This window comes from Aplidium turbinatum, chromosome 9 (genome assembly GCF_918807975.1).
Source record: "Aplidium turbinatum chromosome 9, kaAplTurb1.1, whole genome shotgun sequence".
NCBI classification, from domain to species: Eukaryota; Metazoa; Chordata; class Ascidiacea; order Aplousobranchia; family Polyclinidae; genus Aplidium; species Aplidium turbinatum.
Genome location: NC_137480.1, coordinates 18,669,042 through 18,690,641, shown reverse-complemented (window position 1 = coordinate 18,690,641; position 21,600 = coordinate 18,669,042). Strand labels below are relative to the sequence as shown.

General features: G+C 38.1%; 1 protein-coding gene across 1 annotated transcript; it reads left to right on the top strand.

Annotated features, from left to right (window-relative positions):
• Window positions 1-16,179: 16,179 nt before the first annotated feature.
• Window positions 16,180-17,793, top strand: LOC145776755 (glutathione S-transferase kappa 1-like). The gene is made up of 3 exons (XM_082587981.1): window positions 16,180-16,198; window positions 17,109-17,185; window positions 17,233-17,793. The coding sequence occupies exons 1-3, from the start codon at window positions 16,180-16,182 to the stop codon at window positions 17,791-17,793; spliced, it is 657 nt and encodes a 218-aa protein (XP_082444107.1).
• The last annotated feature ends 3,807 nt before the right edge of the window (window positions 17,794-21,600 follow it).

Here is a 21,600-nt window from a genome sequence, read left to right as displayed (position 1 = left end):
TGTCATAGCCTACAACACTTCCGCAATTCTGCTTTTGTGGCCTACGCTTCAGCAAAAAAGGGTATTCTCAGCAAATATCAACTCTTTTTGGCAGCGTTATACAATAATATACATAATCACTCACTGGAAACAACATGGGCATTGACGCTCAAGCTGAAATGAAACAACCTGCCATATATGAAGTCTATTCGACAACATTATTCATAATCACTTACCAGGGACGACATGGGCATTAACGCTCAACCTGAAATGCAACAACAAGCCGCATATGAAGCTTTTTCTGGTGGCGTAAATGATTCCGCGTCCCGATGTATGAGGGGACGACATCAGGCATACTACATCGGCAGGGGACAACATTGTCGCCACCCCACTATCATAGGCGCCGACTTTTATTTTTGCACAGGGTGGCGGATAGCACAATATGGTAACCTAAAAACTTTCAAACTGCTTGTTTTTGTTTGATTTTTACTAAGCGTGTTTGGTAGATGCAATTGTCTTTTCACACCTGATCTGTAGCTCGATAATTTACAAAGCAACTTTAAAACAAAGCACAGGAGGTATGTCGTGAATTTTATTGTTACGTTGCTCCCCTGACACTTAATATTTGGCAAAATATTTTGGCAGTGGCTATTTGACCGGCGCCGGTCTTTTAATCTGAAACACTATTTGACCGGTCATGACGTCACTATATAGGCATTTTTTCTTTTTTTCTTTTAAAGCAAAAGATGAGAAGAGTGCCTATATAAGTTCTAAATTCAACACCTACGTTCAACTGATTCGGTGGCGCGTAGGATACGTATCGGACTGGTGCTCCAGAGGGGATGAGTTCGATACGGTACTATGCGGAAGCGTTCTTTTGTTTTTAATTTTTAATTAAATTTTGACCCGAATTGACTCAATCGTTAGGCTTCTGCATTTTTGTGGTTAATTTTTAATTTGAGTAGCGTACAGCCCAATTTTTTATGTCTTTTCAAACATGAGTAATAAAGTTAAGAGTTTTTAATTTTCTTGAATTTAAGAATTTCTCAGGATAATTTTCCGTTTGTCATAAAAGGATGTGACCATGTTTGCCGAACGATGCAAAAATGTAATGACCAATGGAAAATTATGACGAACGAAAAATTACTCAGAAAAATTCTCAAATTCCAGAAAATTAAAAACTTTAACTTTATTACTTAATTTTATTTTTTAATTTTCTTGAATTTAAGAATTTCTCTGGATAATTTTCCGTTCATTATAAGAGAATGTGACCGTGTTTGCCGAACGACGCAAAAATGTAATGCGTCGTTCGGCAACACGGTCACGTCCTGTTATGACAAACGGAAATTCTCAAATTCCAGAAAATTAAAAACTCTAACTTTATTACTCATAGTTGAAAAGACATAAAAAATTGGGCTGTAGGTAGGGGTAGGCAGTAAAAATGAAGGTATTCAGATTTTGCATAGGACTCTTTTTTAAACAATAATATGATGTGACAATGCAGAATCAGCGAAAAAATTTGAACTTTAGGCGTTTTTGGCGGTTAGCACCACAAAAGACTGAAAATTGTATTTTCGGATTGTGAATTTAACAAAAAATCACAACTTTCTGGAATAAATGGTTTTCAAATGTACAATATAATACTGCATAAAGTTGTCATTTTTTTTATGCAAATAGGCTCTGTGAAGATGGAATAATAACTCAAGACAAATTTGGAATTTTATTAGTCAAAGAAAAGTCCAAAAAACACAAAAAAATGGTGAAAAAGCAGCAATTTTTTATGATAAAGTGTTCAGGAAAGGACATGCCTATTGCAAAGCCTTGGACACTAGAAGAGATACAGTAGAAGAATGGTGGGGTATAAAATGGTGAAGCTTTCAAGGTTAATGTGCTTTAATGGACTTCTTAAACCGAAGGGAGGACATTTCTGGGGGGAGGGGGTATGAAATAAGGATTTGAGTAACTGATTCCAGAGTCATGCCGCTGAGGGAAAATACCTAAACGGATTTTATTAAATACATTTAGTAGGCTACTATGATTATGTTAATCTTGCTACTAATACTATAATTGCTTTTTTCAGATGACAGAAAATCATACAATATTTGTGCTAGGGGATGTACTTCCCAAAAATTATGATGCAGCGATTGCTATATTTCGTGTTGCCCAAAAACTGAAATCAGAGAAGATGACGCTTTTGCATCAGGTTATATGTTACTGCTTTGATAAAAACATGGACAAAAGCATTCGGAAAAGATTACATCATTGACCGGAAATGCATCATGGAGAAAGTTCAAAAGGTCATAACCCACTACCACAATCATGTTTATGCCGAACACAACCGCACAAAACCAAAAAAGATAGGAATGGCTTTCGTGAAAAACTGATTGGTTGTGGTTGTATTTAGCATGTGCCCCGGCCGATTAGCACTGATATTCAGTTGATCACTTAATGTATTCGATAGGTCGGTTTCGTCTTCAATTTGCATGTATTGTTCTTCAATCCTATCTTGTTCAATGATTGCCTGTTGTTCAGCTAGTTCTGATTCCTTTTCTATGCCATACTATTACTCAATTTCTTCACTGATGCGCAATTGCGCATGACTTGATACCCCAGTTGGTCGATATAAAAATCCTTTTCGTCGCTTGTTAAATCATCCATATTCTTCCCTATTTCTAGCAGACCATTGGTTGGTACTGTATACTAGGGTGGCTCTTAAAATTGAGTTTTTGAATTTTGCTTGGGACACCCTTTCAAGTGGTGAGGTTGTCAGAAAAAATAACTCTTGCAAATTTTTTTTAAATTTGAAGTTGATTTAGAGGTGGCCCTCCCCCCCTAAAGTTCTGTGCCCTCCCTCAAAATACCAAATCTGCATATCTCGAAAACCACTTCAGCTAGAGATACAGTTTTTGTGTTAAAAGATGCAGAAAACATGGTTTTCTATCTGCTTTCTGAACATTGAATGCATCTACCTTGAGTAGAAAAGCAGTTATTTAGAAAAAACGCATTTGACCAAATCTTGATTTTACAACCTTTTTTGTGACCACAAAACCGTCTACAAAATTTCGTTTTTTTGTCTTAATTTTTGCACCTTAGAGGGAACACTGGTAACGATATTCATTTCAAAATGTAATTCTGGTCAGTACTGGAAGAAGCGATATTATCGACAATATTTTACATATTGCCTTGCGTATCGTGACAGGATGTCTGCGACCTACACCATCGGACAATTTCCCTGTCCTTGCAGGCAACCAACCAACTGAGTTTCGTCGCGAAGAAGCCATCCTGTCTCTTTCTCGCCGCACTACGAACCCCAACCACTTGCTCCACTCAAGTCTCTATGAGTCTATGAGCGAGCAATCGAGCATCCTCGGCAACTGAAATCGAGACAACCATTTGTATGTGACGCACAACTCCTGATGAAAACCGCTGAAGACCAATCCATCAGCGCGACTACCTGGGAGGACAACAAATGGAGCTCAGAGTGGAAGAAGAACTCCTCAAGACTCTAAAGTTGTATCTCCGACACCAGCCCCCATCCAACCGGAATGCATAATTTGCCAAGGAAGGCCTGGGTGCGGCTCAACCGCCTGCGTACTGGGCTAGCCTACAGGAGTCAGACTATTCCGCTCCAACATGCACAAATGGGGGATGGCTCCATCCGCAATCTGTGAGTGTGGCAAAGAGGAACAAACCACAGACCACACCATCTGTAACTGCGCCAAATGGGGTGCGTGGTCTGCTTGAACTGGATGACGATTCAATGGATAAATGGACGAATCAAAGGATTGCTGCTCGACACTTGCTCAAGCATCTAAACCGCATCGCCACTGCCCAAGAGTGGTAAAAGACAGAGCCCTTGACCCCTGGAGTAACAAAGAAGGTTTAAACGAAGAAGAATCGACAATATTGTTCTTGTTGGAATTTGGAAACAGTTTCCTGTGTTCAGTAACAACTTGCAAAAGAAACTGAAGTTGTGGCTCATCTTCAGTTAAGATTTTGTTAAAATCCTGGATTAGACTTAGAGCAACTCCTCTCTCTGCTCTGTCATTCACTACTGAAAGTCCCTTCGCCATGTGTAAAGCTTGAATAAATGCACCATCTTCAGTCCAATGAGCAAGATCCTTTGAAAGTATAATTATTGCTTCATCTTCACCCAACAGCTGAAGAAGCCATTTTGAATTAGAGGTGTAATACTGTTCTAGACCCTTATTGCTAAGAAACGCATCTACTTTGATGCTTGGTCTCCTTGGTGGACGTTCTCCTGTTTCATCTAACATGGTTGCCACCATTAGCTTTTTACTTTCCACAGACAATCAAGAGTCAAACAAGGCTAGTCCAACCATTTCTTCGGACAGATACCATGAATGCAAATCAAGCTATTTGCATAAATCGCCTTCGCCATCCAACAAGTGCGATGCATAGCACCTGAAGCTGGAAAGCGGATTCCACGCTCAGGAGTTTCTCCAAGGAATATGATAAAAAACGGTTATTTTAGCTATGCATGAATGCATAAAAGTTAAAGAATACTTATTTCGTTTATTGCTTTACCAGTTTTACAGGTTAGTTTATGAACTTTGTTAATTGAATAGGTTGGGCCACAATACTTGTTTAGCACTGTTTTGTGCTAGAATACCGAAAACAGGTTTTTTCTAAATAACTGCTTTTCTACTCAAGATAGACGCAATCACTGTTCAGAAAGCAGATAGGAAATCATGCTTTCTGCATCTTTTGACACAAAAACCGTATCTCTAGCTCAAGCAGTTTTTGAGATATGCAGGTTTTGTATTTTGGAGGAGGGCGCAAAACTTTAGGGGGGGAGGGCCACCTCTAAATCAATTTGAAATTCAAAATTTTTTTACAGGTGTTATTTTTTCTTACAACCTCACCTTTTAAAAGGGTGTCCCACACAAAATTCAATTTTTTTTCATTTTTTGCCAAATAAGAGCCACCCTACTGTATACGTCTTGCGATTCTTTATGAACAATTGAACATCAATAACATTTTTCTCCAGGATATGTGGAGATGCCGAATACTCTTTTTCACGAAAGCCATTCCAATCTTTTTTGGTTTTGTGCGGTTGTGTTCGGCATAAACATGATTGTGGTAGTGGGTTATGATCTTTTGAACTTTCTCCATGATGCATTTCCGGTCAATGATGTAATCTTTTCCGAATGCTTTTGTCCATGTTTTTATCAAAGCAGTAACATATAACCTGATGCAAAGCGTCATCTTCTCTGATTTCAGTTTTTGGGCAACACTAAATATAGCAATTGCTGCATCATAATTTTTGGGAAGTACATCCCCTAGCACAAATATTGTATTATTTTCTGTCAACTGAAAAAAAACAATTATAGTAATAGTAGCAAGATTAACATAATCATAGTAGCCTACTAAACATATTTAATAAAATCCGTTTAGGTATTTTCCCTCAGTGGCATGACTCTGGAATCAGTTACTCAAATCCTTATTTCATACCCCCTCCCCCCAGAAATGTCCTCCCCTCGGTTTAAGAAGTCCATGATGATGATTATGATGATGATTAAATGCATTAACCTTGAAAGCTGCACCAGTTTATACCCCACCATTCTTCTACTGTATGATATCTCTTCTAGTGTCCAGGGCTTTGCAATAGGCATGTCCTTTCCTGAACACTTTATCATAAAAAATTGCTGCTTTTTCACCATTTTTTGTGTTTTTTGGACTTTTCTTTGACTAATAAAATTCCAAATTAGTCTTGAGTTATTATTCCATCTTCACAGAGCCCATTTGCATAAAAAAATTACAAGTTTATGCAGTATTGTACATTTGAAAACCATTTTTTCCAGAAATTGTGATTTTTTGTTAAATTCACGATCCGAAAATGCAATTTTCAGTTTTTTGTGGTGCTAACCGCCAAAAACGCCTAAAGTTCAAATTTTTTCGCTGATTCTGCATTGTCATATCATATTATTGTATAAAAAAGAGTCCTATGCAAAATCGAAAGTTAGTGCCTAAAATCAACCCTGTACTGCCTACCCCTACTGTAGGCTACTCAAATTAAAAATTAACCACAAAAATGCAGAAGCCTAACGATTGAGTCAATTCGGGTCAAAATTTAGTTAAAAATTAAAAACAAAAGAACGCTTCCGCGTAGTACCGTATCGAACTCATCCCCTCTGGAGCACCAGTCCGATACGTATCCTACGCCCCACCGAATCAGTTGAACGTAGGTGTTGAATTTAGAACTTATATAGGCACTATTCTCGTTTTTTGCTTTGAAAGAGAAAAAGAAAAAAAATGCCTATATAGTGACGTCATGACCGGTCAAATAGTGTTTCAGATTCAAAGACCAGCGCCGGTCAAATAGCCACTGCCAAGTATTTTTGCGAACAGCAGCTCTGTCAATCCAACTGTTAATCAACTGGTCAAGTTGTAACCGTGAAGCTTCAGCTTGATCGCAAGTAGGTTTTTATGCGCCTGAGTGCACTAAACGATCGCTTCGCAGGTGGTGGAAGGCAACGATAAGTATATTTTCAAAACTTTTCAAAAGTATAGCTTTCCTTGAATAAAATCATGTAAACGTGTAAATTAGGGTGGCCAAAAAAATAGAAATTTTTTATTTTTGTTTGCACACCCTCTCATTTGAGGAGGATTCATCAAAAATTGACACTGTGAAAATTTGAAGTGAATCTGACAAGAGGAAGTGCCCTCCCACTGACCTCAAAGTTTGCTTTCTTTGGCATATATAATTTGTCAAAATTCCTTGAATATGTGACGTAATTCTTTTTTGACTTATCTACATTGCAGTTGCAGCATTTTTGTTTTAACCATTGTTGTACTCTGAATTTATGATACAATAAGTGTTTCCACATGCAGAAAAACATAAATAATACACAAAATAGATCACATTAACAAGCGTTTGGTATAAAATTAAATGCACTACACTTTAGCTAAAACCGAATAAAAGTACGTTCACCAGTCACGATCGCAACGCTTCAGGTGACAACACATTGCCCAGAAATTGCAATGAGAAATGTTTGTAAAGAGTCAAGCCATTGGTTGACTTTATTGCACTTTTTGGAAGCAGCTTTCTGTGGTGCTCGACCACTTGATAGAGGAGCTGGCGCAGTTGTTCATTTTTTGTAAGGACTTCATTGAAGGCAGTAGCTAATTTGACTGCCCGCTCTGCACAATCATTGACGGCTTGAAGATGACGCCAAACTTTGCATGCTTCTTTATAATCATCACGATCACGCCATGTGTTGACAGAAGCAGTGACTCGAAAAGGTTAAGTGAACGCTGTGTTACAAACTGCGCCAAAGAGAGACGTTGAAACTTGACAATTTTGTTTGGGGCAACACGACGAACATCTTCGGGAAATGGGTCTTTTTTAAGAGCATTAACGATTGCCTTCTTTTCATCATCTGTGTTATTATCACTGAATAAAGGCAGTGCAGCAAGATCCTCACTGATGTACCGCAAGTGCAACCTCAACTTTTTTCTGCCACTTGAGAAATTGCATTGTCAACTTCTTTATAATCCTCTGTGAGCTGTAACATTGCTAGGTCATTTGTAGGGGCAGATATTAATGAAGGTGCTGCAAACCAAAAAGTGGCATAGATGGTAGTAGATATCATAATATTAATACTTCATCTGCAACTGTACCTACTGCACGCAAGTGGCAGTGTAATCTTATTGACCTTCATCTCGTAGTAGAGACGGCGAAGAACCACACCCCATACAGGCAGCTGACATGGCCCTCAAGAGAGTCAACTAATGGGCACCCACTCTCTAGTGTTGACTCTCTTGAGGGGCCATTTCAGCTGCCTGTATGGGGTGTGGTTCTTCACTCCCTCTACTACGAGATGAAGATCAATAAGGTTACACTGCCAATTGCTTGCAGTACAGTTCTTGTGAGTGAAAGCTAATATCGCTACCACTGCAAAGACTCACGTTGTTACCAAACTAAAACGCATCCATCAAGAGCATATAGGAGAATCAAAGCACAAAGGGAGGCGAAATTCAGCTTCCCAGCTGACCTCAAAAGCTGACTTCACCCAGAGCTTAAGTGCATTATTTGATATTGCACATGCTAACTGGGAATGCCGCACAACAATACCACAAGACTGCCAGATTTTGATAGACCAATGTGGTGCATGACAGATACTGATGACAACAGAGGAGCCAATGCATCGGCAAGCTGCTGCAAAGTATAGAAAGCGCAAAGATGATGAACATTGAACAGAGATGCAACAGAAATCGCATTGATCCAGTACCATCAAGTGCTGCTGCTTTCTCATCTGAAAATGATCAGCAGATGATGAAGATTCTTCCAGTGACCCACTGTTTGCACCGTAAATCCAAATAACACCAAAACAAAAGAAACCCAGTAGGAGCAGCCATTACCAAAACGCTGCATTATCGATAATCCACTGTTTAATGCAGCACTGAACAGAACTATAACATCAAGTCGTCAAGCAATGATGATCGTCACTCCTGCTCTTGCTGCAGCTGGAATTGATATAAATCAATTGACAATGTCACATTCCTCTGTCATGAATGCTCGAAACACCTCTTGTGAAAGCCTGGCAGCTGCAGTGCGGCAAAAATTTAAACCAACAGTTCCACTTGTTGCTCATTTTCATGGTAAACATTTGACTAATAATGCCACTGGCACAAAATGCGACTCTTTGGCCATTGTAGTTTTTGGTATGCATGTTGAGATACTGCTTGGCATTCCGAAGCTGCCTGTTGGAACGGGATCACTAATGGGCCAAAAAGTAGTCGAATTTATACACGAGTTGTAGCAGAGCATTTAGCTGTACTTTGTTTTGACACAAGATCAAGCAATACGAGAATCCACACTGGAGCTATCACTGTCGTGCAGCAGGCATTTAATCGAAGGCTGCTATTTCTTGCATGCCATGATCTCAAAGTCGTCAATGATTGTGCAGAGCGAGCACTGGGCAGTCAAATTAGCTACTGCCTTCAATGAAGTCCTTACGGAAAATGAACAACAGCGCCAGCTCCTCTATCAGGTGGTCGAGCACCACAGAAAGCTGCTTCCAACAAGTGCAAGTAAAAGCCAACATGCCAACAGCTCCATTAAATAAAATCAATGGCTTGACTCTTTACAAACATTTCTTTTGCTTTTTCTGGGCAATGTGTTGTCACCTGAAGCGTTGCAACCGTGACTGGTGAACGTACTTTTATGCGGTTTTTGCTAAAGTTTAGGGCATTTAATTTCATACCAAACGCATGTTAATGTGATCTATTTTGTGTATTATTTATGTTTTTCTGCATGTGGAAACACTTATTGTATCATAAATTCAGAGTATAACAATGGTTAAAACAAAAATGCTGCAACTGCTAGATAAGTCAAAAAAGAATTACGTCACATATTCAAGGAGTTTTGACGAATTATATATATATGCCAAAGAAAGCAAACTTTGAGGTCGGTGAGAGAGCACTTCCTCTTGTTGGATTCACTTCAAATTTTCACAGTGTCATTTTTTCATGAATCCTCCTCAAATGAGAGGGTGTGCAAACAAAAATAAAAAATTTCAATTTTTTTTGGCCACCCTAGTGTAAATTTGTAGAACGTTTAAACTGGTACGGTACTTTACTAAGTGCACTTTTTAAATAAAACTCAAAAAGTTTCGAAAATTGCATTTTTTTAATGAAATTTGAAAATAGATATTCATTTAGGGGGTGGAGCTATCAATCATCAAGATAATTTTATTTCCAAGTATTTTATAGCTGTCATAATTTATAGCGATATTATGAGCAGTTTAAACTTTTAAAAAAAAGATTTTTGAGGGAGGCAATGGAAAGATTGTATTTTATTGATCAATAAATCCCATTGTAAACCTAACAAATGCAACAATGACTTATGACAAGAAGTAATAAATAAAACGATTGCAACAACAACAAGGAAAAAACTCGTAGCCACGTGTTGCGTAATCTTCACGTAGGTTGCTTGATGTTACGCGAGTATCATGCTTGTGACAAAAACAATCATTTTCTTCGCAATACTGTATTGGTTCACCTCTTGCTTGAAGCGAAAACCAATCATCAAAAAAGATTTAAACGTCCGTTTAAATTACATTTATTTGCAGTAAGTAACATAACCGAAACGAGGTGGCTGCCACCCCGTCACAGCGGTTACGGGGTGGCGTGGACACCCCGTAAGTAGGCGCCAGTGCCCACTATCTACCTAGCCTACGTACGGTATTTTTTTGCTCCTACCTACTCCTTTGTTTTGAACAATCCCTTCTAAATCTCTTCTTTATTGAATTTTAGAGTAGATTTTTATTAAATACATCCCGTAACTATCAAATTTTAACAAAACTACACTTAGCTGTAAGATAATTTTTAAAGTTTAAAATGAAGTGAAGTCGAATAGAAGAAAAATGTTGAAATCTTGTTTGAGAAAACTTTTATGGAGCAATCATTTCCGCCTAAAGTGCTAATTTTTTCCCAAAATTAGTTTGTTCCGTTTTCCATAGGATAGACTCTATCCGATACAGTGTCATTTGTGATAAGTCAGTAGCCTACAGTAGCCTAAGTATAAATTCAACACATGAACATGGTATAGTAATTTATCCATGAATTGCTTCAAAAAAACTTAACAAGTCGCAATAACAACAATGCAACAACAACAATTTGTTGTTTTTCTTGTATTTCTTTGTATTGAATTTATAAAGGCCTATTTATCTAGCTTTATTATCAGGGCTACTACAGATTTATTCTGACCGCTTGTTGTAAAATCGTTTTTTGTATCTTTTTGCACGATTAAAATGTGAAGAAATGAAAAATCATTTTTCGTTCAGTATTGTGTTGTTTTGATATTTATTTTTGTTTCTTAACTTCTTTTGCTAGTGATGTGTGAAATATGTTTTTCAGTTTAGTTTGTTTTTACTTCTGACAATCACAACGAAGTACAAGCCACCCGCACTTGCTGTTGTTTTTCTGGGCAAGAAACTTTACGATAATTGCCTCTACCCAGTGATCGATGTCGAGTAATGGGTAGTACCAAATTTAAGTCATAAGTAGAGTAGACTACCGGAAACATACATTGCAGTCGGCTGCAATCGTGGGTCAGGTGTACGTCGGAAGGCGTACACCGATGCATGGCGCTCAAGTCCGCTTTCCGCAATGCAGGATAAAGATAAACAAACAAACAAACAAGATATGCCAAACACAGCAGAGGTCTAGAAAAAAGTGGAAACAATAAAACGCGGACATTATAACGTGCATGATACTAAAACAGAACAGTCAGTTTGAAATAAAGCACGGTCGCAACATCTTAGCAGAGTTTTTAAAATTTAGAACGAAAAAAACAAAGAGAAAAAATGCAAGTGAATATTTTTTGTTAATTTATATGGGTAAAAAATATAGTGGTGAGGATGACCTGAGAACAATATTTATAGGGGAAGGCGGGGTAAGTTGAGCAGTTTTTTTTTTAATTTTTTTTATTAACTTTTTCGAAGACTCAAGTAGCCCATTGCATTTCAAAAACATGCTAATAAGCCAAGTTTTTAGACAAAAACTGGTTGGTTTTATTTATTATTTTAAGCTGTATTCAAGTTTAAGTAACGATTGCACAACTTGCCCCGGATTATTTTTCCGGGGCAAGTTGTGCAGCACCATGGGGCAAGCTGTGTAGCACAATGGGATAAGTTGAGCAACAACAATCGTTCGTTTTGACTAAGGGCAAGTTGAGCAACATATTACGGCCAGCAAAAGTACAGACAATTTAACAAATCAGCTATTTTTACATTCATTCACTAGTCATTTTTTTACATTTCTTCACGTGGAAGACTTTGAAACTATGTAAAAATGGCTAATAGGCTAGAACATTTGTAAGTTAGCAAAAATGGTTTACAGGAACAGTTGCACAACTTGCCCCATTCACACTTTTTTTAAGGAATTAAGAAAACTAACAAATGTACGAAAAAAATTTACCTGCGAAAATACAACTGGGCCTACATCATGTCTACTGACCTCTCTACTGCTAAAGTTTGACTAGCTCTACACTGTGCATCCAAAAAATCAACATTTTGTTTGCATCCGAATTTAGATCCTAAGACCTTAACACCTAATATCGTTGATCAAGCCTAACCTGCCAAAAAAACTGATAACTGCGATTCACGTGCTTCAAAGGCATTATAGGTAAAATATAAAAATGGCGTTAAAGATTCATTACGCTATTTATTTCCTTTCAAACGGGGACTTGCACAACTTGCCCCGCCTTCCCTTACTCTTGCGTGTATGATCATACTGTGATCTAGATACTCTGAGGTATAGGCCTACTCTTTCATTGGTACCGTAGCCTACATATCGATAGGCTACACATTGAAACGTTAGCCTACCGTACAAAAACGCTTGACGTAGCCAACATACTTATTGAAACTTACGGTACCGTAGTTCTTTTAGCCTAAATATTAAAACTTCTTAAAACTATTTAAACTAAACGCTGGACGCTCCAGCTTAAGAACTCGCATGGAATAAAAACGTGTGTCCACGACGAGTGGCATGTAACAAATAAGGATCATGTAACAAACTAACAACGTAGATGGACGTAAAACTATATAGGAGGCAATTGTGAAAAGGCGACCAAGGACTGTTAATCTTAATCCTATGGTCGTGAAAGAAAGCAAAGACGTCTTGAGAAGTGCAGGAATGAACCATGATCCTACGGGATTGCGCAGATTCCAAAACTAACAAAGAGTGACCTCAGAAAACGCAGAAGTGACGTGTGCAAAACTCACAGAACTACGGGAGCTGCAGTCGTAACCGTCAACATATTTGCAGTCTGTATAGGCCGCCGCAGTGGATCGAGTGTTTGTTTGTTTGTTTATCTTTATCCTGCATTGCGGGAAAGCGGACTTGAGCGCTATGCATCGGTGTACGCCTTCCGAAATACACCTGACCCACGCTGCAGCCGACGGCAATGTCTGTTTCCGGTTGTCTACTTTACTTATGACTTAAATTTAGTACTACCCATTACTCGAAATCGATCACTAGGTAGAGGCAATTATCGTAAAGTTTCTTGCCCAGAGAAACAACAGTAAGTGCGGGTGGCTGGAGTCGAACATGCAGGCTCTCGACTGCGAGCCAAACGCGCTAACCACTCGGCCACGGCTGCCGAGTGAGTGAGTGCTAAATGCACGTAGCCTAATGTTGTGAGCGTTTTTCTCGAAAAACATTTTGATAGAAATTAAATTAAGAGAACGTTTAGCCGTCGTCAGTGTAGCCTAGCGGTTTAGAGTTAGGGAGGCATTTACCGCGAAGACTTGGGCCAGAATAAATGTGTTGATATGTAGGCCTAGCCTAACAATCCATTTATTGTGCCAAAGATTGCTAGCAAAGCGCATGATTGTTACTATTATTCTACGTGAATAACAGGAATACCTCTAATGTCATTAATGACAAACAACTATGGAAAAATCACTTTATGACAATAATTTTTGTTTACAATTATGATAAGTTTCAAGTTTCAAATGATGTTTTGGTCGGTTGCATTTCATAAATACAGCAGTTGGAAACTTTATTGTGCAACTTTTGCTTTCTCTGGAAGAGAAGAGTTGCCAGAATATTGGATAAGCATATCCAGTTCAGTGACTGGCTGACTGTACAGTCTGTATTATACAGTTGATCAATTTATTTTCGTCTACTAGCCAGGCTGTTATCGATATATTTGCAGGTGAATGAACAGGAAAATGTGATAAATAAACTTAAAATTTGCCTGAATGTATGGGTATTAGAGTGGTTCAAAAAAATACAAGTTTCTCGGAATCTTCCTCCACAAGGTTTAAAATGTGCCATTTCCCAATAGAAGTGCCCTTGCAAAAAATTAGAGTGATTGGAGATCATTTGAAGGTCAATCAGATTTTCACTTTTTTACCACGTTCTGCCTATGTTAATCCCTATCGCACACAGGCCGATATTGTGTGCAAGACTTACAGAGGGAGGAATGCCTTCTATTATCTCGAAAACCACAGCAGAGAATGAGCTAGACTTATATATGATGCAGAATTAAACTTCGTGTGTATGTAAACAGCATTTATTAACTTAACACCCAACAAAGCAAAAATCTTATTTCCATACTACACTATCGACAACTACCGTACCATTATTATTGAAAAATGTTCACTCGACGGCAGTAGTTCCATCAGTCATCACCAATCATTTTCATAGGTTAAATAACTTTAAACGTAATACAATTTTTTATTTATCTCAAAGAGACATCCATCAATATCAAGATAAATGAATTAAAATACAATGTTAGTCAAGGACTGTGATGTTAAATCAGATATGACATTCGGCCATTGTTTTCATCACAGTCTCATTTCAGGCTTTGTTGAGATTGAAGACCTGTTGCTTTGGTTGGCACCGGAAACCTTTTCCTGTGGGTGCTTACTAATTGCAGTAGGTACTGCTCTGAGTCTCATCTTTGGTTAGAGCTGAATTAGTGCAATTCCTCACTCGGCTGTGTCATTAACCACTTTCAGGAGACTTACACTGGCTTTAAATTTATTGTATATATGCTGGCTCTGAAGCCCAGAGGTGTGGGCATGGGGGAATTGGCAAGGAATGCTCAGCTGCTTATTTGTTACCATTTGTGCACAGCAGATCAAAAAGCTTTAGTGACCGACTTGTTATAAATGACTATTATTGGAGATTGATGGTCGAATCCTGTCCCATCCAACCGCTTCAGAATTTTTGGATGTGGTGGTCATGCCAAGTTTGTCTCCATTGCTGTTTTGGTTATCATCAACATGATCATCGAACAGAGCAAGATGCTCAGAAAATACCACAAGTGACGATAGAAGGCCTTCAGAGCTGCTTTCTTGATATGACATATTGGGTAGTGGTGAAAGAGGTCAAGAACTTTCAAGTCGTTTATTGGGAGCTCTTGTAGCTAATGGAGCCTCGTGCCAGTACCGTGCATAAACAAGAGCCACAAAGAGACAAAACTGGGATAAACCAGTGATCTTTTTAATGGTAAGTTTGAACTAGTCCCGGAACAAAATTATCTTTAGGGAGTAGATGGCCTTTGCCATCCACCTTGCACTACGGTGCATTACAAGTTTTGCCTTTGAATATCGTTGAACAGAAGAATATTGAAAATTAAGGTGTTTTATGCATCATGTGGTAAAAAAGTGAAAATCTGATTGACCTTCAAACGACCTCCAATCACTCTAATTTTTTGCAAGGGCACTTCTATGGGCAAATGTCACATTTTAAGCCTTGTGGAGAAAGATTCTGAGAAATTTGTGTTTTTTTGAACCACTTTAATGGGTATTATGTACGGTATGTAGCCACCAGGGCCATTGGCCACAACCAGTCAATGGTTTATTTGTCAGAAACAAAAACATACGATAGTGCATGGATTGAAGTGTGCAAGTAATATATATACACAATGCAAAAGTTTCTGTGCATTGTGTATAATACTGTTCCTGTACACAATGCACATGTTCCCATAATCATGGGAAGACGACCATACGGCCTACTAGTCAATTTCCAGTGATGTAATCGCATACAAAAAATATTGACGCCGGCAGCGTAAACGCAAACGTTCAAAAAACCATACGCCGTATGCATCAACGTAACTTCTAAAAAATGTTGGCGGCGTCAGTACTAGCTACATACACTAGCTAATTTGTAAACTAATTTTGTTAGCTAGGTGCCAAACTTGAATTTCCACGAACAAACACAAGCATCTGAAAGTGTTCATCTGACATTTTGCTGTGTTTTGGTTCCAATATGTCTTTGCCCATTGAAAACATTCTTTCAACTGCAGCGCTAGACTAGAAGGTATTAGCGTGTTGTAGCGAAAAAAATACATTAAAAACTTAAAAAGTATGCGTTGACGCTATGTGCTAAAAAACCGCAAAAACTTTGCGGCATAGCCTCAAGCGCAAACTATCCACAAAAAACCCTCACCTTATTCCTAACTGTAACCCTTACCTTAAATCTTTCTAACTTTAATCATAACTCTGGCAACACACTTGTTGTAACCATGGCAACAAGTGTGTAAAAACAGCCACTTCCAATTTTATTTAAAAAATATATAGCCTATTTAATTAATATTATTTTGAAAATTAATTAAATAATTTAATATAGCCTATTATATTTTAAAAAGTACGGTACCGTATATAATATACCCTATATTTAATTTAAAAAACATGCGGCTATTTTTACACACTTGTTGCCATGGTTGCTTGTGACAGGTGTTGCCAGAGTTAGGATTTACTTTTCTCAAATTAGGGCAGAATTCTTTATCTGGCAACTCTATTACACATATATTTACACTATTTAGTGTATAGCCAGTAGCCACAGCCTAAAAAAAATGAAAGGGTAACAGTAAACTGTGCTGCATATGTTAATGCAAGTGCTGCGGTACGGGTACTTCTAAATACCCTTTTCAGGCATTGTCAGGGTTGCCAGTTCAAACTGGTCAAGTTTTGCAAATTACAGTAGGTTACAATTGGGGTAAGGATTAAGATTGTAGTCGGACAACCATTTGCAATGTCGGTCTATTTCTGAAAAGAAAAAACAACAATGTCCGGTAATTTTCGAGGGTTGACAGACTCACAAATTTGCCTTCCAAAAGGGTAACTTTGGCTTTACAATTGCGGAAAGTTTTGGTCATTGCAATATTTGATATTGTTGAGTCCTTTAATTTTCTATTATTTCGAATTGACTTTAATAGAATGTGTAGTGTTTTTAATGAAAGACATCTTGCAACACTGATAATGCCTGGCAATGGGTATTTATAGGGACTTCAACTGCTGCAGCATACCGGTACTATTTTGAGTTTTCACAAATGTAATGTCATGCAAGCCAAGCAAAGGTATAGTCACAAACTGTGGTCACCAAAAGTGTCAGAAGCCTCTTAGTCTTATGAACCTAGTCATGCTTTGAATCCTCGGTTATTTTACTTTTTGTGCATTTTAAGTTTTTACATTTGTATTAACGTTACCAATAACGTCAACCATTCTATTTGAATTTGTTCTATTTGAATAAGGTCTAAAGAATACTGTACACTTACTGTTACTGTATTGTAAATATAGCCTCTGCCTAAAAGTGAGGGATTGAAGGCTGACTGATAAAAGCGCATGATATGGAGTCTCGTGATGAAGTCCTAGTGGATTTGTTTTATGATGTTCGTTCTCCTTATGGATGGGTGGGATTTGAAGCACTTACACGTTATAACAAAGTGTTTTCACGAATAAGATTGCGCTTGCAACCCATCAATCTCGTCAGCATTGGGCGCGTTGCTGGAAGCTCATCTCCCATAGATACGGTAACCCTTCAAAAGCTAAATATTCACAAGAAGACTTGTTTCGGCTTGCTGAGTATTTTCAGCTGCCATTAAAACCTCCTAAAGATGTACGCAATGTAATGTTTGTGAAAGGAACACAAGAAGCTCTTCAGCTTCTGATGGTGGTGCAAAACTATTTCCCTGAACATTTGGAAAACCTTTCGAGAGTTTTCTTTTTGCGAGTTTGGTCAAAAGATGCTGATGTGACATCTGTTAATAGCTTAAGAGAGGCTTGTATTCATGCTCAGATACCAGAAAAAGAAATCACTAGGCTCATAAAACTGTCTCAAGCTGATGATGCAAAACTGGCTGTTGAACGAAATAATCAAGAAGCTTTAAGTTATGGAGCTTTTGGAGTACCCACTTACGTTGCTCACTTCAAAGACAAGGTCCCCATGATGTTTTTCGGCACTGATCGTTTGTTTATGCTGGCCTATTATTTAAACATACCATTTCCAGGTCCGTTAAATGAATTCAAATCTTTAATGCTGTTAGATGCATAGTTAGATTTTTAAGTGATTGCTGTGAGTCCATACCAAAAATGTTGCACTGAATAGTATTTAGAGTGCTATGCATCTTTTCTTGGCTTTAATCTCATAATTGGATTTGCCAGTGTTGATTTTCTGCATAGCCTAGTCTAGTAGTCTTTCCTTAGTTTTCAGCCACGCCATCAACAAATTATACTGGTCTTCACGATTTTTGCTCTATGAACTTTGAAAAGACTGATTTTAGAGTAATTTAGGGTGCTGAATCCGAATCTGACCTTAGATTTATAATCTTATCACGTCAGGTTTGTGAGATATGATAACAACAAATTGTTGGTAAGACTACAATGGGGGTAAGACTGATCGGTCGATAATTGAAAGCAGAGTGGCGGTTTGCTTTTTTGAAGACAGCAGTGACATTTGCTTCTTTCCATGTTGTTGTAGTGTTGGGCGATATTGAAAAAAACAAAACGATACGATATTTGAAAAAATACTCGATATTTCGATACTTTTCGATATTTTTGTTCTAATTAAGAAAAGAGTTTCTCAGTCTTCGAAATTAGTGTCGGATTGCTGAGGTGATTGCCGACGCAGATGCATGAATGGCGCATTAGCGTCGGCATTAAAAATGCCGAAGCCACACGAGCGCTTGTAAGGTTAGGATTAGACAATTAGACATTCCTCCCAGTTGTTATGCCACAGCCATAGATTTGCTCCTTAGTCAACACCCTGATGGAGCTCTGCGAAAGAGGCGTGTGGATGGGTATCAAAGCACGAAAGCGGCTAAACGTAGACGCTTCATTGTGAACGGCGAAAACAGTGTAGATTTACAGCCAAGTGATGAGCCTCTTGATTTGTCCGATTCCAGTGATGACACGACAACCTCATCCTCCAAGGACCAATACAGCATCTGATGATTCCGATTCTGACATCTAGTTCTTCATCAAACAGACTTTGTGTTGCTCGCGGTAGCCTATCCCAATTGTGCCGAAATTATGTTAGTGCATCGTAAATCGAGACAATCTTCTCGCAGGGAGTTATTAATTTGTTACCGGTACTTGGTTGAGCAATTAACGTTATTTTATGATAATTTAACGTCGCTAGACGTCGAATTAATGTAAAACAAACGTAAAATTTTTTATTGGGCATTGTTGTTATGCAATATAACTAGCCGGGAAAATTAAATCGATTTGTGCCGACTCGAACGTAGAACCAACCCAAAATTAACTTACTTTTCCTCCCCGTGAGCTATTTAACTTGAATTATCGTAACAGCGTGCGTATCGCGTTGTTCGGTTAATCGCTACTTTTGGCATTATTACATCACAACAAATCAAACAATGCGGTCGTGATAGACTACTCTAGTATATTTTTCGCTTCTCATTTTACTTGTTTTGGTACAATTTTTTTCGTAATAAACGTTCACAGCAATTGCCACGGCAATTTTAACTTTTGCCGTTTGGCCTCGGCAACGTTTTTGTAGAGGTTTGCAGTTACGAGTTAGGGCTGTAATAGTTAAAATATCGAACGATATTGAAATACAGGGTGTAAACGCCAAGTGTAGACAAACAAAAATTGTCATAAATAAAAACAAAATTTGTCATAAAAAGAAGGATTCAGTGGTCCCCTGGGTTGATAGGAGTCTAGGAGACAGCGGGGTGACACTACAGCAAGATGGGGCAACCTCTCATACCGCGAAGTTGGTCCAGAGCTTCTGCAAGGACAATTTCAAGGGATTCTGGTCAAAGGAACTCTGGCCTCTATCTTCACCAGATTTGAATCCTACCGTATGGACTTTGGTGTCTGGTCACTATTGGAGCAGAAGGCCTGTGTAATCTCCCACAAAAATACTGATGCACTTAAACGAGCTTTGCTCAAATGCTGGGATGAAATAGATACTAAAACTTTGCGTGCAACATGTGCCCAAGTTCCAAATAGACTCAGACGTTTAATTCACGCCAAAGGTGGATATTTTGAATAAATGGCGATGGATATTAATCAGTGTGTCTTTGTTTTATTATTTAGCCCTCATTTAATGAAATCTATTCGATATTGACTTATTTATGACAATTTTTGTTTGTCTACACTTGGCGTTTACACCCTGTAAATATCGATATTAAAAAGATATCGTATCGTATCGAAAATTCGATATATTGCCCATCACTATGTTGTTGGTAACTTTGATGATGCAAGAGATTGATTGAAGACTTTTTGCAGTGGATATTTAATCTCTTAGTGTGCCTCTTTTAACAACCTTGGATGGATTTCATCAGGCCCCATAGCCTTGTTACTGTCAAGGGACAGTAATAACTTGTCGACATCTTTAACAAATTGGTGGAGTTTCTCCATGGGCAGTGGGCACAGGAACAGGAGCACATATTGGTCGTGGGATTATATCATCCTCTTCTACAAATACAGATAGAAAGGCACTGTTTAGAGAATTAGCAATTTCAGTATTGCCAGTTGCTTTTCGATCTGGTGTGTCAATTTCAGAAACTTTTTCTTGATGACTTGTTATACTCTTGACATGTTTCCAAAATGCTTTTGGGTTTTCCTGTATGTTGACAACCAGGTTCTTTTCAATGCTTTTCACAGAATTTCGTATCAGACTTGTACACGGATTTGGGGGGTCCAATTTCCACACTTCATATCAACTTGTCATTGTTGGTGAGGACAGATCTAGAATGTTACCTTGACCATTTGGGTCCATTCGACTTGGTTCGAGGACATGCTGATTTGTATATGAATCTCTGCAAGCTTCCAAGAATGCATGTGCTCTGGGGTGCTGGGCACATAAGGGTTGACCAATCTATGGCAGGGTAATTAAAGTCTCCGAGTATTACTAATTCATTATTTACTGCATTGGAAGCAAGAATTTGCACACAATCATTTATTTCATTATTACCGTCTTCAGAGTTATTTGGGCTTTGGTAAACGCATGTCAATATAATGCTTCTTGATTCAGTCAACAAGATTTTAGCTGCCACAGTGTCTATGACACCTTCACATTTTTCCCACTTGATTGCTCTGAATTGAGTATGTACAATTGTACATAAATGAGTACTCCTCTCCCATTACTACCAATGTCCAATATTTGCAAAAAGGTCTAAGTTCTTTTTTTGAAAGTCTGCTTCATTTTATTGATACAAATTAGTTTTTGAATTTTACTTCTGTTACTACTGTACTATAATTTTCGCTTTAGATACACTTATCAAACCACACAGCTCCTTTTTCTTGTTACAAAGGCTATCAACAATTGCATATAAGATCTTGATTTTGTTGTTTAATGATCTTTGTTCACATAACTTTCATTCTTCTTATCTTCCATTATGACCATTTCTCTTCTTTGGCAGTGCATGCATCTCTCTTTCTCTGTCTTTTTTGCATCAGTTTCTTCCACATCACAATCTGTTGTTGGGTGTACGATCTGCTCTGAATTGAAAGTTTTTTGACATCTTGATTTCGAGTATGAATTTTTTGTAAGTATGAACAGCTTATGTCTGTCCTCAAGTGAATTCAAAGAAACAATTCAAAGGTCTAGTAGAAATATTAGAGTCAAGCTTTTTGGTTCCTAATCTTCGATTGTTTGACATTGGTATTTCACAGCCTAAAACCGCTCTGATTGCCTCAGACAACTTTTTCCTCTCTTCATCGCGTCGCTGAGTTCTGTTTCAAAAGCTTCTTCTTCCATGCCAAAGACAATAACATTACGCTGACGTTTTTGCTGTTCCATAGCTTCAAAAACATCACATTTGATTTTAGTTACCTCTTTTAAGGTCGATACATGCATATTGCATATCAACATTGTCAACTGTCGTTTTATCAG

What these genes read in the sequence shown, in the direction of transcription:
- LOC145776755 (XM_082587981.1), top strand. An exon ending in CACTTACACGTTATAACAAA is followed by an intron (nt 17,186 to 17,232) that starts GTGTTTTCACGA and finishes CAATCTCGTCAG; the next exon opens with CATTGGGCGCGTTGCTGGAA.